A 17,517-nucleotide genomic window follows, 5' to 3' on the forward strand; every position below is an offset into this window, starting at 1 on the left:
GTATATCATTTAAAATTATGATGTAATTAATACCTTATCAAATATTGTCAAGTGATATAAGTTAATATTCCAAACATAAAGAAGCCAATACACATTTTAATTAAAGTGAAACAAAAGTCACGTCTGCTGGCTCTGTACATATGACCCACTTCTATCAGAGTGACACTGCAGTCATTTGTCTGATATAGGACGGGTTTTGATGCAATTTTCAGGATAGGCCAGAAATGGGATAACCTAAGTATGATAAAATGCTGATGGTGTACAGTGACCCGGATCACAATATGCACCCAAGAAGTTTTAAGGATTATTCACCTTGGCCTGGTGCATCGAGTAGGGTACCCTCTCAACTACCGCATTTATCATTGCATTATGGTCCTTGGCGTTGGTCATATTACAGTACAGGCCATGTGGATTATGTCGTAATCACGGCATAGTAACTTGTAATATATGTTTCTAACGTACCACTTTGTTTGCTTCTGTATTATAAGATATAATAGAAGATAATAATACAAATTATAGGTTTTAAAAACCAGAAGGAAACTGACACTGTTACGTGATCAATAAATTTACAGAGGGTGTTAATGTATAGAGTTTAAAGAAGTACCGGTAGGCCTATTCGGTCTTTATTTACTGGTACATGTAAGTGTAATAAATGTTCTGGTTTTTAATCCTCCCCCCTCTCCCCATAAAAAAACGAACAATATCATAGTCATTTTCATTCTCATTTTGTGAAATGTTTTGGGATCCGGGACCATCTTCAGTTATTTTGAATCTAGTTGTCAGTAAACTTGTAACAAAATTTTGACAAAAGTAACAAACTAGTAAAATTATATAAGTTAAACCTTTGCTAGTATTGTTGTGCTATGAAGCCCATTCCTGTATAAAATGATGCGTTAATATTCGGTGTTCTACATTCACAATGATCAAAGATTTAAGTTACATGTACATACCGGTAGGCCTACATACATGTATGTCGTTTTTTATGCATTCAGATTTCTTCTGTACATGAGCTGATAGAATATAAACGAAAATTTTCTCTTTGCCTAACATAATGATGGCCCTAAGTGATATGCTACTTGTCTTTATAGTAGGCCTAATGTTGTTAAGTGGGACCAATGGTAGGTTGCATACTGTGGACCTCTTGTGTTGTTACGACATGTAAACGAGCACTGATTACAGGGTTGGGCAGTAATGCATAACTACCACAGGCACCGACTTTAATTGCTTTAAATTCATTAAAAATCAACGACCAACGCGTTCTTCATGAAAATAAATAAATAAAAAAACACGTCTCGTATTTGTCATCGTCCCACACAAAAATCTCCTTTTAAAAAACCATCCACAAGTACTGAGGAAAACAACGAGAAAAACATCATGGAACGACCCAAGGTCACATTGGCTCGCAAGTGACAATCCCCAGTAGCCTATCCCGCGGTTCCTTTCGGAACAAACTTTGTCCCCATGACAACAACATACACAATGTCCAGGATGGTACTCATGACGTGGTATTTATTATTGGCATATACTTCGTATTGTTTGCAATCACTACCCCAAATCAATGAAACTGATTAAAAAGCATTTTTTTTTGTCTGTTTCGTGAATAAAGTCACCGCACGTTCTTATGAAAGGAAAGAGAAAAAAGTCTGATAGATCGGGTTTTTTTGTAGTCTGAATCGGGAAGTTTGTAGTTCTAAATGTCCCTAAATCGTGAGAACCCCCGAATAGATCGGGAATTTGGACAGGTGTGCCTTTATTTGAGAGATTTTTTTTTAAAGTCTGAATTGGGAAAGCTTTGAAGGATATGTCGACTGTAACCGAACTACGTATACGGCCATCCGATAAGTGTGTAAACAAAACCATTTAGTGCTCGAAAAATTGTTATCATGGCATTATTAATATCCCTGCACCTTTGTAAGCCGGGGATCATGTTATCCCGCCCGTCCTTGCGTCCGTGCGTTTGTAGGCCTCATTTCTGCTGTATCCTCCTAGACCATTGGTATTGGAAATTGATAGACTCTTGGAATTAAATGAAACCAGTCAATTTTTGACCCTCTACCAGGACTTATGTTCACTTTTCTGTAGCGAAAGAGAAAATTGTGTCATACATTAGCCCGGGGCATATCCGTGAAAATCAACTGTAATTCATTCTGCAACCCTGGTAGAGGATATATCTAATTCTTTGATATAGCCTACCTATCATCAGGGGTGTGCATGGACCCTTAATCGCAATTTCACTGCTCCTAGGGGGGGTCCCTGGAAGATGTTTGATATTATTATTATTATTATTATTATTATTATTATTATTATTATTATTATTCATTGTGATTTCATCTATTTTCTTAGCGTGAGGAAATTGAATGTTTGGAGATTGATAGACCCATCCTCAGGGATGCGATGTGTCCTTTGTACTTTTAGTGTGTCCGCGGTAGGGACTGGTTCTGTGAATTTCTAATTATCTACATTATATTTTCTTGCGCCTCCACCCAGACGATTAGAGTGAGGAACTTGAAACATAGTTGATTATTAGTGAGTAACAGATGTACATAGGCCCTTCGAAATTTTAGTGTGTCTGCATGTGGGTGGGACAGTCCATGCGGGGGATTATTTTTCTTTTTTTCAGATAAAGGATGTTTTCTATGATACATTAAAATAGACATGGATGAATGCTGATTTCTTGTGTTTTAGTTATGGTTTTCAATTTCAAAAACAATATATAACCAGGCAGACGAGGGGGTCCGTAGAGATGAGCTACTTTTGACGATTTAGCGAAATGTCTATCCATCGACACCATCTGGTTATTATTGCTTTTCATTTATATTCCATTACATAATACTTGAGTAGGCCTAGAGAGACATAGAATATAATAACGATTTCACAATTTCAGATCCCCCCACACCCATTTTACATTCAAACATGAAGCTGGTGGCTACAGTAATTTTCCACGGAATGAATGGTATCTAATATACTGAAAAATGACTACTTGGTGGGTTGAACACAATAGTTTATTTCAGCATTCTTGTTGAAACGGTCTTCTCTAATACCCCTGATACACTGTTTTCTCCGTCTCTCGTCTCAGTCTATTCGTGTCTCTCAGTAACTGTACTCATGCTCTCTACCTGGCAGTTTCGTTCTTTCAGGTTTAGTTCCTTCAACTGCCTTCTTATTATTGCAGGGAGTTACATGGATGGGGGAGGCTGTCCGAAATCTTATTGGGTAATCTTAGTTTGATGGACAGGTGACTGGTCACCTGACTTATAATTATTTAATTACAACCGGTCTCTAGTAGACCTTCCAGTGGAAGAGACAGATGAACTGATAAGTTAATGTAACATCCTGGAAGTTCATGTTAAAAAGACTCATTATGTTGTCACATACAAGAGTTAATTACTGGTGTCATGTTGCGAAGGTGCAATTAACTGGTTTGAATAGATTCCGACCTGATTGGCAAGTTTTCTTGTCTCAATCATCTATCACATGGAGTGGTCACCTTCTTGTTAATTACTGTGCTAATTATATCTGTTCAGCTGATTGCATCTGACACCTGTTTACGGCACCTTGTTTTAGACTAGGATACCTACACACATTCATGTATGATAAATGCAATGAAGTATCTGTCTCCAGTATCTCTATGTATTTTGTATGCATTAAATAATAAATTGAAATTGGAATTGAACTGAATTATAAATTTGTAAATAAATGATCTAACATATACACCAGAAGTACAACTTGGATAGGATGAAAGACGAGTACGATTTCATTTTTGAGAGCCCTTTCTACATTGCTCTTTGTAGGCAATATATTTAACCGTATTTAATCGCCCAAAAGCACGTTTGATTTGTGCGTCTTTTTACTCCTGAAATATAAAATCAAGTTTTAGCCAATTTTCCGCATAAAGTATTCCTGACTTGTCTATACTTACAGCAGATATGGCATGTTTATTGTTGTTGTATAAGTGCGGCCAAGAAGCCGCTTGGCCCAAAGCTTAAGAATAAGGTAAAACTAGTGCTTTACTAGAACAAAAAAACAAAGTACTAACGTATTCTTCCTTGATTTATTGTGGCAGGTAAGGTAGTCTGCCAGGAACCATAGTGCGTTCCCCATTACTTTGTACAGGTGACATTCGTCCCATATACCAACCCCAATACTCCGCTTAACCCTAGTCTATACTACTTATGTGGGACCCATTCCAAGGACTATACCATTCTGTCACACCGGTATTTGTCACTAGTACTGGCGCGTGGAAGAATATTTAATATTACATATCGGAACTCCAATGCGCATGATCCAAACACTCAGCTCTTTTACATCCTATATATAAAGCACGAAATTTCCTCAAGTGGGCCAGTCGTACATAACTCGCAAACTTAGAATGACGTATTGTCTGTCGCATCTGGCTACTAAAGTATTGTGGCCAGTAGTTATTTTAACCTTTCAGGTGTGGCATGCAGAATGTAATGGACAGACTGCTGATGTCAATCCGTTTAGTGGATGCCAGTCTAACATCACAACGCATGAAAACGGTTCGACGGCAGCCGAAGTCAGGTATGTTTTTTTATACTTATTATTATTCTTAATTAAATTCCATTTTTACCCTTGCAGTGTAACCTCTTCGACTACAATGCTTAAATTACTTTGAGCACACTACAGACATTATATTGTTGTTATTTGTGACTTCATCGCCTTGCGATTATAGCTTCATATTATAACTGTATTATTTGTTGTAAGTGAATAGTTTTTATTTAAATCGAGATTCTTTTTTTAAATTCACGATTTGAAGAAATATACTCCCAAAAGAAGTAAGACTATACTGGATAAAAGAACGCAAATGATTAAGGCACCACGCACAGTGCTGGAACGATCGCGGCATACAATCCTTCTTCAAATATCAATCCTAATACCATATTTCCTATCACTTAGCGCTTTTTATTGCTGTGTGTTGTTGCGTAACTCAACGTTTACGCCCATATGATCTGGTATGACATCTTAGGTCAACAAAGTCCATCACATTGAGATCTTATAGATTCAATGTGACTTACAATATTATCACATGGGCATAGGCACACTCTTATTCCAACTATGATTAATGAATTCACGTGAGTTGCCACATCAACCTTCAGAATCGCATAAACATCTACGTTGATTTTAATTCAAAGAAGACCTGAGGGTTAGAACAGGTTATATCTTCATGTCAAATAAACCAAAGAATTTTGTGACCCTTTACTGCATCGTATTTGAACCACACAATCGAGTGTAAAACACCGCATGACGCCACTAGGTCTTTTCATTACAGGCATAGTGGTAATAGGCTTAGTATTAGAATTTTATTATTAACTTTAGGTAATAAAGTATAGTAGAACACACATACAAAACATACGATGTCCAACTTAAGCAAAAACCATTACAACATAAGTGCATAAGTTTCACATTCCGTCACTTATCCTTAGGGATCAGCGCAGGACTGCAAGATATGGGGTCAACTCAAAATGGACATCTAACTGTGCAATTTGAAGGTCTTTCAGCGGATGTAAAATATAAATTTAGGAGTTGACATGAACGTAATCACCGAAAACTGCACGAATTTTTATCGACCTAAACTACACAGCATTAGAGCGCATATCTTGACAGAGATATCCAGTTTTCTTTATGACGTAACGATTATCTGTATAATTATAGTTATCGTAGTTATTTTTATGGCGATTCTATTTTTTTGCTAGCGGCGTTGCGTAGATCTTTTCAAGATTTGCATTATTATTATTTTTATTTTATTTTTATTTTTTTATGTCAGAATTGGAGTTGTCCCTACTGTACAACTGGGAAATGCATTGGGACTGATCGTCGGATTTGGAGTATTTGCTGCTTTGGTAGCACTGGCTTTCTCCCTGGTGCGGCGGTTCGTGTATCATGACGCTGATAATTTGGATACGGCATTCGATGCGGGCGGAAAGGTGAGTTGTTTAAGTGCATAGTTTGTGAGTTATTAAGTCAATGTCAAATCAAAGTCACAGACATGTAAATCTAGGCCTATTTTAAGTACAAATTCAGACGAACGGCGTCGCAAACGACAATAACAATCTCACATTTTTCTGAAGATCATGTTGGTCTTATTCAAGGGAGAAAGCTCACGTTGTATATAAGCAGGGGCGGATCCAGGAATATTTGAAGGGGGGGGGGGGGGGGTAGGTCCGCAGATGCTAAGCCGACCCGAACCCACCCGATACGTAGTAACTGTTATATTTAATGATGTCTGCACCCATGCGCTATTTATTCCGCGAGTAGTAGACCGCATGCAAAATGAAGTCTTGCATTCATATATACTCTGGATTATCTAGAATTGGCGATTAGAATTGATATGTTCTTCGTATAATGTAAGTTCACTGGTTTATAAAAATATTTTTAGAATGTAGGATTGCATAATTAACACGCTCTTAATGTTAGCGAATGCAATCTAATGCTGGAAAGGGTTTTTTTTTTTCAGAAAAGGGATCATTTCACTGCAATGTTTATCTATGTCAGTCGTGTCATACAGTGAAGTCAAGAAAGTGAAAATATATCCATGGCACCAACGTTTGATTTATTTCCCTCGTTTAATTTTCTTAATTTGTGAACCGTTCGCTCGTAACCGCCATTAATCTAACAACATTAAACTTGGCTGACGAAATTTGTAGATATGGTTTATAAATCAGTCTTATTTTGGGCCAGAATTGCTAAGCGTCATCTTGTTAAGCTCGTACTGTAATTTCTGTATGAAATATTCAGTACACGCAGTACTTGGGAAATTTAGTAAGCCCCCATCAAATTAAAGTGTGGTTCCTATTTACCGCACTCCACTGCGTCTTAGTGCTGTTTACAATAGATGACAACACATAAACATGTCTAGCCTATATATATATATTTTTTTTGCCCCGATTCAGAGTTCTCACCTCCCTAGGGAGGCAACAGCCCAGCTTCCGTAGATAACATACTTGGTGCTGGACCAGGTACTTAGGCTTCGTTCACATGGAATGTCTATTTTCTAAAAATCTATTTTCTATTCGCGCTATCTTATGATCACGGTCTGTGCCCTGAATATCCCGCCGCGTAATTACTGCCAGCGCGAGCCAGTTACTTATAGTAACTTATTGTAACTGGCTCGCGCTGCCAGTAATTACGCCGCGGGATATTCAGGGCACAGACCGTGATCATAAGACATACCGCGAATAGAAAATAGAATTTAGAAAATAGACATTGCATGTGAACGAAGCCTAAAGCCTAAAGCATGCAATGTCCTTCAACCCCAATTGGTGCTGAGTGCCAAGTGGACAGACACAGGGACCGTTTATCGAGGATTGGCATGTCCCAGGACGGGGTCGAGCCCACGTCCTCACACTCTGCTGGCGGGCACTCTGACCACAATGTCATCCAGTTGGTTTTTTATCAAAGCGATGGAACATATCAGCCTACCACATATACTAGTATATTTCTGTATTGAAATATACTAAAATGTTCCTTTTATAAACACGTGGAAGGGAAAGTGCATTTTCAGTAAGACATTTGAATAAATGAATAAAGTAGTGACAAATATGCTGTCATAGTTTCTTGATACATGTGTATATTTTCGGTGGAGGTTTTGATATGTAGGTAGATAAAATAGTGTTGACTTTTTTATCTTCATCACAAACATTCGAACTTACTTTTAAAATATTTTGTTCACTTTCAGTGGCGTTTTTTTTTATTATCATAATGCTACCGGTAGTTTAGCGGAATCTCAATTTACATATTAAATGGGAAATTTAGCCTCAAAATAGCATCCCTATTTTATGAGACCGCAAAACCATCCGCGCTGCCCACTTGTCATTATCACTGTAACTGGGGATATATGAGCACTCGTCAGGCTTATAAATATTAATTAACTGGTTAATGACGTTATCGTTTGAGCCTTCTATGTCTCTTCTTGGAGGCACCAACCCTCAAGCTTCATCCCCGCGTCACCAGGCAATGAGAGAAAAGTACCTTACCTCACCATTACCTTATTTACTTATGCACGGGTTGATTACACGGTAACGTCTTTTCGGGGTTCGGGCGTAGAAGTAGGATATATATATTAATTGAGATTCCAGACGATAAAAGCTGTGAAATCTGAGTCTGAGTAAATATATTCAAACTGAAAAGCAGAATTTATTCATTTAAAGGTAGACTTTGGCCTGTTGTATTATGCAACGGACTAATACCCCGTTCACACTACGCTCAGTTATCCGGATAAATTGCGAATAAGGTCACAATTCGAATAAATGCAGTAGTGTGAACGCAAGAGGATTTTTGTAATGCGCATTTTCAAAATCCTGCAAGCGAGGTGGATTTCTAAGCGCGATCCGGATAACTTACCGGAATCGACACCTGTACAGATCTAACTGCGCATGTGTGCAGATAAGTGCGGGTATCTATGAACGCTTGTTTATTACTTTAGCGATTGCACCAAACGTATTTGGAGGCCACCACTCACTACAACATGAGGAAACAAACTTATTTTGCCATCTTATACTTCTCAAGAATGCTGGAATGTCTTTAGAGTTGCATTTGTCGTCACAAATTTTTGTTGGTATTTTAAGATTTCCTGTGCGGCGCATGCGTGAGTGTTCAAAACAGGAAGTTAAACCTGAAATTTTCAACGTGTAGCCTAATTCGGTTTCGCTTAGCGTGTGTGAACGCAATACCGAATCGAATTCCTCACGAAAAATTCGGATTATAGAAATGCGCATTTTTGCAACTGTAGTGTGAATGGGGTATAAATCTAGCACACGTTGTGTTGACCTGGTAGAAGGCTGGAACCGGATTGTGGGTGAGGGGGCATGGGGAGGTAACATTGATGTTAAGTTCCACAAACAACCCCCGACAAACAATGATAATTTTTCATTCCGCAGCATAAAGCGACAAGCCAGCGTTAACAAATGTTGTCACTTAACAAAGAATAGCAGAAAAGAAACCCTCCGACCTTTTTAACCAATATCGTGCCAGTAGTTGAGGTAGTATGTGACATGTGTTCTAAGATGATATTGTTGTATTACTCACTGGAATATTTTGTACTTTGCATCCACACGACACGTGATGTCTTGGCCTAGATGGACCCCATTTGAAAATGTAAATTTTAATTTAAAAATTCTTTTAATTTTTCGTTTGTCAAACAACAGAATCATAGGGACCATTCCCACAGATATTTGGATCGATCTATCTCCCTGGGGAGTCTCACTAAATTGCTATCAAACTAACCGGCTTAAACGTCTGTCACGCCTAGTAAAGCTGTTAGGGGGTAATTATCTTTACCCCTAGCTGATTCGGTAGGCGTGACAGACATTTAAGCCGGCAAGTTGATAGCAATTTAGTGAGACTCCCCAGGGAGTTAGACCGATCAAGATGGATCGATCTAGGCATGGGAACCCAGTCTTAGAGGATGGAGGGGGAATTGGGCCTATATAGCTTCTGACGTATCCCCTATCCCCCCTTCCTTCTCACATAAGAAAAGTGTCGGAAAGAGACAACATCGAGCGATTTTTTCATCCCTGTTCCTCACATATATAGTAAAATTGTCTTCGTCTACTGTTATATACTTGGATAAGAAAGCGAACCCAAATTAAGCAAACAGAAAAAAATAATATCACTTGCGCATGTACCCCGATTAGCAATTGTACATGTACCCCGATTAGCATAATAAGTATATATCAAATTCGATGGTTTGCAGCCGCGTAACTCACCCCTACCATCCCCACCCCCACTCTTGGAACACGCAAGTGCATGTCCAGACCACCTGATCACACCGTGCATTTGGGTGAGTGTACCGGTAGTGTCTTCTGATATGTGACACGACCCAGATTTGGTCTTAATATGGTGTGACCCTTCCAATCGGTTTTCATGCGAAGATTTCTGGTGGATTTCAAGTAGGTGAAGTTAAAAAAAATATATTTGCAAAAGTGGGTCATTACATATCGTTTTTACGTTTGGCTGTTATCAACTTAACTAATTAAAGAGTGGGATGCTAATTAAGCGCGTTTTTATACAAGACTTGTGAGCTATTAGATAGCTAGACTCAAGTACATGTATCGCTGATGTATGTGTAAAACTTCGAGAAACAGACCGAGTTATATCTCTTTCCCTTTGAAATTGACAAAAGATGGAGAGTAGGTCCCAATAAAACCAGTAATAAAATTTTTACTATTCGTGAACCTTATATTTTATTAAGGTCTGTGATAGTTTTTACGGAAGACTAATAGTTGCCCTTGAAAATTTAAACGTTAGGTAAATGTACATATTAAGTAGGAGAATTTTACAATAGACAGTGGTTAACCCCCGTCAAGTTTTCATTAGCAATTGTATCGACCATCTTCGTCAGGACTGCGACGCAGGTCGCGGTGCACCACAGCAATAAGTGAGCGCTGTGTGGGGTTTCCTAGGCGTGACATATCGACTGCAAACAAATTTTTGTCGGTTTTCAGATTATTCAACGACACATAGACGGAATTTCTGGTCCAGTATCCCCTTAAATCAAAGCTTTGGTTCTTGGATAGATTCTATAGATGCTATAGTTCTATAGATTCTCCGTGTGTGTGCGCCATATAGTATCTTTTTTAAATACTATGGTCAACTCCTCTTTATGGCCAAACTGCAATGGCGTATCTTGGATAGATATGAATTCAACAACTGTAAATTATGTTTTGTGTTTGGTAATTTATAATTTCAGGTATCAATTGGATTGACAGCTACAACTATTGTGTCACAATGGACGTGGTCGGCAACCTTGTTACAGTCAGCCACAGTCGCAAGCAAGGTAATGTATAATACTATATAATAGTGTATATTGTCAAAGAAATGTCAAAGAAATGTTATTACATTATGAATTCCACGAACTGGTATAGAAGTTTTACATAAAGAGACCACCCGCAGCTAAAAAATATCGCACTAGTTCACTAAAAAAAATGACTACTGTTTGTTCATGGTCGTTGCCCCTTCGCACCTGAAACTTAAATTATTGAACCAAGAGAAAAGAACACTGTGACAAGCTTAAAATATATCATGCAACTTCAGAATAAACTAAAGAAAAGTGCAACGGAGTGTATAGAGTAAGCACATAAAAGTATGTAGAATCATTGTGAAGTTGTCTGGTGCATAATGCCTTAAGGTAAATAGCCTTAACGACAGCGATTCTGCTCTCCTATGTGTTAAACCTCGGTTGGAATGGCATACAATGTACTTTAAGATTTCTAGAGACATAGAGTTTACCTCTACACATGATGTGAATAGCAAATACACAAAGGTTATAACCTTTGTGTTTTACAAAGTAAGTTTCGTGATGCGACAGATTACCCAATACTAAAGATTTATTGCCAGTTTTTAAAAACTGGGATAGAGTCATAAATGAAAATTATCAAACACAAGCCGAAAATCTTTCGTACCGTTAGCTTACTTGGGTTAGCCCACTGATATATATACCTGAATTTAGAAAGATAAATAAGTGAATGCACACGACTGTTTGCCTCTCTGTTTGCTTCTTGGCGTTAAATTTCCAATCTTTTTCTAAATATATTTCCTTTCGATTTTTGAGCACTGGCAAATAAGTTGATCAAAATTTCTGTCTCATTTTTACACGTTAATTTCTATTAAGAATCCATTTGCAAAGCAAAAATAGTACGGAAAGGGGTTGCTGCGGGTTGGCATTAAACCTTCCAGTTAGTTTACGATAGGATCATTGGAAGCTCCAATGGAAACCAATGTTGACACAAATTGTGATACCTGCAATCTTTAATCGTATGGCATAGTTATCTATCATGAAACCCCCCACTTACCAAGGAAAATGGGGCAAAATAGAAAAAAAGTTATCATAAAAGCAAGCATTGTTGCGTTTTCCATACGTTTTTATATTTTGTTACAGATGAATTTCTTGGCAATCATAGACGAATTTGTTTTGACTGTAAAATCAGTAATTTGCCAAACTTTAAAAGAGGTTATTGTTATGATAGTTCACGCGCACTCGCGAAAGCGTGCGCGCGTGTACACACACACGCACGCTGACACAGGATAGATTTTTTTTTACATTTGTTTAATTAACCTTTTGTTTTTGAAGTACGGGATAAGCGGACCATTCTGGTATGCAGCTGGGGCCACTATCCAGGTTATTCTCTTCGCCATCCTTTCAATTGAGCTCAAAACTAAAGCGCCTGGTGCAAAGACATTTCTACAGGTGAGCATAAAAATATTGACAAACAGGTTAATCTCTTAAAATATTTACAAGTCCGGTTAAACGTCACTTCTGCCACAAAGCAAGCATGAACTACTCCGACAGAATACCAATGATGGGGCTGCAATATAGTGAAACACAGGAAAACACATTGTTCAATTCCGCCCTTTAGATATAATTCATTAGCAGCCTTCAAATTTGTTGGAGAGAATTCAAGTGCAGTGACACACGCCAGCAACGTAATCATTAATCTCACATCCTGCTCGGATTGGTGACACAGCATGTAGAACTGTAACCCCTTAATGTGCATTACTCTAGCAGTTAGTTCTGTTCCGTTACCTTGATGATTGTGTAATGGACATTGTTTAATGCAGGTATGTCAGTGGTTTTTTGAGAACTGTCTCAGCAGAAAAGACAAATATATGCCTATAGTTTTCGAAATATTCCACATTTGAGCAAGAGTGTAGTGTCCTAATTTTGAGAAATAATACGCTCAAAATTAAATATTAATTTTATTACTTCGTAGCGTTAAAACGTTGTAAAATAATTAATAGTGTTGTGATGTATTGTCTGATTCCTTTTAAACATTCCTTTTAAATCGGTCTCTGGCCAGATATTTCGCATTTTTAACAGAAATATTTTATACCCTCTGCGCGCAGGTCATCAAAGCTCGATTTGGAACAACCACCCATGTGACTTTCTGTGTCTTTGCTGGCTTCACAAACCTCGTGGTAACGGCGTCGTTGCTGTTGGCCGGCACTGCGGTCCTCACCAGTTTGGTTCAGGGTCTAAGCCTGGAGTTGGCCTGCATGATTCTGTCGGCTGTCATAGGGGCCTACACCCTTATTGGTGGGCTAGGAGCTACTTTTTATGTCTCTTACTTCAACACTACCCTGATATTCTCAATGCTGCTTCTCCTGGTGATCGAAGTGTACTACAACCCGTATGAAAATTCGAGAAACCCCATTGGAAGTTCATCGAAAATGTACCAATTCCTGGACTGTATCAATGGTCCAAGTGGCAACGAAGAAAACAGTTATCTGACCTTTATATCCAGCGGAGGCTTGATGTTTGGTGTCATCAACATAGTTGGTAACTTTGGCGCTGTATTTTGTGATCAGTCCTACTGGCAGAGCAGCATCGCAGCCAAACCCATTCAAGGAGTGTGGGGGTTCATCTCCGGGGGATTGACGTGGTTCGCTATTCCTTTCACCATGGCCACCACGATGGGATTGTCCTATCTCGCCCTCTCGGCAGATTCCGGCCAGGCATTGCTGACTCCAACGCAAATAGATCAAGGTGAATTTGAATTCTTATGTATACAAAGAAAGCAAGGGAAAAAAATGAAGTTGTGATTATGTCCAATTTTTAAAAAAGAAGAGTAGACGAAACGCGACATTTACATAAACAATTACTTTTAACGAAAATACAATTTCAAATAATTGCTACGGATTCAAAGGGAAACTAAAAGACTGTTTTGAAAGACAACGTTATGATCGGCTATGCACGATATGTCTAAAAGTGAAATACAAAAAGAAAAACAAACAGCGTGGTTTGAACAAGGCTTTAATAACGCTTTCACTTTCGATTTCAGGCCTCGTTCCACCTCTCGTTGCACAGAAACTGCTGGGCACAGCTGGCGAGTTTGTCATGCTGATGTTGATTCTGATGGCGGTGATGTCCACAGGTTCTGCAGAAGTTATCGCTGTAGCTTCCATCATTATATATGATATCTATAAAACTTACATTAATCCATACAGGTACTTAATGCACCGCTAATTTTGCTTTGGTTGTATGTTGTATTTTGTCGTATTACACTATTAAGTTAATAAGATATGATTTTTTCATAGTCATGAATTAAATGCATCAAATTACACTGATATCCATTAAAAGTATGACATTCAGATCTATTTGTGTAATTTGATAGAACTTACGACTTCGGCAGTAAATAATTTAAATGCCACACAGTTGATTAAAAAAACGTCAAATTTATTTTAAGGAAAGACATCCCTGAAAGCCACTGTGTCCTGTGCGGAAAAGACATGACGCATGAATGCACGTGCATTCCCGTCACCCAGTGCAGCGCGTGCCATGAGGATGTCCACGAGGCACACTCCACACACAAGTTGGGTGTCAAACCGTTCAACAAGTGCACAACCCATGGGCTGTACCGTGAATACTTGGCAATGCTGCTGAACTATAAAAGTTGGTGTATCCTCTGGGTGACTGCCTTCACTATTCCGTTGGTGCTTCTCTGCAACGCCGCCAGTCTCAATCTCAGCTGGCTTTACTTGTTCACCGGTGTTTTAATCGGCTCCACCGTCATCCCAATTAGTCTGTCTATCACTTGGTCCAGGATTAACGCGCCAGGGATGGTATCAGGTAGGCATATACATATTTATGATATCATATAATATTGTTATGATACAATTCCGTGGTCGAAACTCAGATATTAGTGCGTACCGAACAGATAAAGAAAAAAGTATAGATGAACTTAAGATATAGCCTGCCCCAAGAATACCGAAGAGATAAAGAAATAAGTATAGAAATGTGCCGAGAATATCGAAGGCGTTTGATCTTATGATCTATAGATTTTCAATGAGAATTAAAAATTGTCCCAAGTGTTCTCAGATACATTACTTTATATTTTTTCTCTGTTGTTTCTTTTTTATACAAAACATTTTCTTTAAAAAAGGCCCTGCTGCTTTTAGATGCCTGTTGCTTAAAAATTTTATTGCTTGTAGGTGCCGTTTGTGGATGCATCTTGGGGTTAGGCTCATGGCTTGTAACGGCCTCTCAACACGAAGGTGGACTGAGTGACTTTATCCAAAATACCGGCAAAGAAGACAGCATGCTTGTAGGCAACTGTGTAGCTATCGGATCTGGAGGGATAATCTGCATCGTAGTAAGTCTCATCACAAACAGGCGGTTCAGAAGTGAAGACGCTGTCAAAGAATGGGAAAAGACGCGCAACGTAGACAACCCGCTCAATCCGTGGGTTCACCTGTACGAAGATCTACCCAGGGAGAAAAAAGACGAGCGACCATCTCACGAAGAATTCTTGAAGATCTTCCGCAGCGCAAAGATCACCGCCTACGTTGCTGGCATAATCTTGTCTGTTGTTCTCATCATCATATGGCCGGCCATAATGGCAGGGTTGAGGGTGTTGAATGAGACCATGTTCATTGGTTGGGCCTATGTGTCGCAGGTGTGGGCCTTCCTGGCAGCAGCTTTCATTATCAGCGTCCCACTGGTCCAGGAAATTTGGGGTATATGGAGGCAGTACAAACGCAACAAGGTGAAAGACATGCAGGAGGAAAAATACGCCGTACCTCCGCAAACTAAACTGTAGTAGTTGAGCATTGGTTCGTTGATTTTCACACATTCAGACAAAACCGAAATAGGCCCTAAGTTTAAAATTATTACAACGAAGTTAAAATGTAGATAAATCCATTACTAACGGATGTAAATAACTAGTATTAGAACAAGATGAAGCCAAACTATGATTAAACATTCGATGGGATTTCCAAAATGAAAAGTACACTAAGCGTTCCATATCATGGTGTCAAATTTTTCAGTAACATCAGATGGATGAGTTTTTTGCTTGACTTAACTTGGGGGGGGGGGGGTAGTAAATGAAAAAATACAAATGTAGGCCGTTGTTGTTAAGCTGAAACGTAGTGTATTCAAGATCACTGGCATTTGTGTCTGACGATCCAGCAGTAGACAAGGTGACGCGTACGTTAACTTACATGTATGTCTGCGACAAAGTTGGGAACGAAAAAGGAATGTTGTCCTCGTATCTGAGCTCGGGACGTTTTAATTAATCTTTCTGAAGGCAAACCAAGCTTTCTAGAGTATTCTATTACTAAAGTAATATATATGACGGGTGCAGTTGCAGTAGCTGATATACATATATATATATATACTACGAACTGTTTTATAATGTTAATTTTTTTGTTATTAAGTGCACTGCATAATATACATTGTCAAAATTCTGAGTGCGATAGTTTAAGAATGGGCCTCATAGTATAAGTGTCCGTGCAAAGGTGAACTGAATTTATGAGTCGAAGTAAGCACCAATCAGAATCGCAAAATATATAGGCCTACCTCATTTTCAGAATTTCGCCTATGCCTTATACAAAACAAAGTTTGTGCCTTCTTTATTTTTAATACAATAAACTTCTTTATTCAAATGTGAAATTGCTTTTTTAACTACTCAATTTTAAACTGTTTCGGTGAAGATATTGCATGTACATCTGAAACCTTATTTGATGTACATTGTACATTCCACGCGAGCTGCAACATATATTAAATACTCATAACTCACATATATATATAAAATCCAGATTAAAAAATGACTAGGTAAGATTAACATTTCCATATAACAGAATAAATATTAAGTGAATATCATCGTAAAAATATTAAAAATACACTATATTCTGTGTTTATATACCCTTTACCATGGTTACAGATTAATTTCTCAGTAGATATTCACATATAAGTCTCTGGCTAATTTACTGCAACTTTCTCCACCTTGAGAAAAGTGCACATAGTCGATCACTGGCCCTGTTAGAAGGTAGCAAAAGTAGGAAATAAGCGGAAAACAGAGTAAAGTAGGCCTACATTTTTTTTCAAAATGCGACTTATGTCACCTTTTCTATCTATCTATCTATCTATCTATCAATGATGACTCCATTATATTTCACTCAATAGAATTTCATGATATATTGCCTCTAGCACACAAAAGCTTAATTGGTTATATAGTTTTCGTACTATTCCTGTGGCGATCAATCCTAGTCTAAAAACGAAATGCATTCTGGAGTTCCACCTGTAATCTTATAGAAAAGATGATCAATTTATTGATTAATTGCGGAATTACTTTTCTCATGGTGTTCCTAACTGTTGTGTCTTTAACCAACAGTGTATTGTAAATACATGTACGATCAAAATTCTGTCTGAATTATAACGCAGTTTGTTTAAAGTATTCTGATGTGCCCTTAATGCTCTGGGAATTTTGTCCAATTCAGATTTTTTCTAATGTGATGATCAAATTGATAGAGGCCGCAGCAGTCTGGAAAAGGAACCGGTACCCTTTATATAGAGGTTCTCCACTGCTTTCCCGGTACAGTGCACGTGGGTGTAGTGGAATGCAGCGTTTTAGCGATGTAAATACATGTAAATACATGTAAATAGGCTGTTAACCGGAGGACTTAATATAAGCAAATTTCACTACAGTGCCAAGCTGGTCAAAAAGTACTTTGTGCTTTGCCTAGTTTAAAGGGATAATAACTCTTCGTTTTGGCCAAAAAATG

General features: G+C 38.3%; 1 protein-coding gene across 1 annotated transcript; it reads left to right on the forward strand.

Moving 5' to 3' along the window:
- Positions 1 to 4,302: 4,302 nt before the first annotated feature.
- On the forward strand, positions 4,303 to 16,405 carry LOC106175511 (uncharacterized). Its single transcript, XM_013557557.2, has 8 exons — positions 4,303 to 4,542; positions 5,786 to 5,945; positions 10,709 to 10,795; positions 12,089 to 12,205; positions 12,862 to 13,501; positions 13,797 to 13,962; positions 14,202 to 14,584; positions 14,947 to 16,405. The coding sequence occupies exons 1-8, from the start codon at positions 4,370 to 4,372 to the stop codon at positions 15,552 to 15,554; spliced, it is 2,334 nt and encodes a 777-aa protein (XP_013413011.2). The 5' UTR covers positions 4,303 to 4,369; the 3' UTR covers positions 15,555 to 16,405.
- The last annotated feature ends 1,112 nt before the right edge of the window (positions 16,406 to 17,517 follow it).

The sequence above is a fragment of the Lingula anatina genome, chromosome 1, assembly GCF_051362555.1.
Source record: "Lingula anatina isolate TDL-2025a chromosome 1, LinAna3.0, whole genome shotgun sequence".
Taxonomy (NCBI): domain Eukaryota; kingdom Metazoa; phylum Brachiopoda; class Lingulata; order Lingulida; family Lingulidae; genus Lingula; species Lingula anatina.

Coding starts and splice junctions, on each gene's coding strand:
- LOC106175511 (XM_013557557.2), top strand. CDS start 4,370: ATGACGTATTGTCTGTCGCATCTGGCTACTAAAGTATTGTGGCCAGTA. Junction 5,946..10,708: donor CATTCGATGCGGGCGGAAAG/GTGAGTTGTTTA, acceptor TTATAATTTCAG/GTATCAATTGGATTGACAGC. Junction 13,963..14,201: donor ACTTACATTAATCCATACAG/GTACTTAATGCA, acceptor ATTTATTTTAAG/GAAAGACATCCCTGAAAGCC.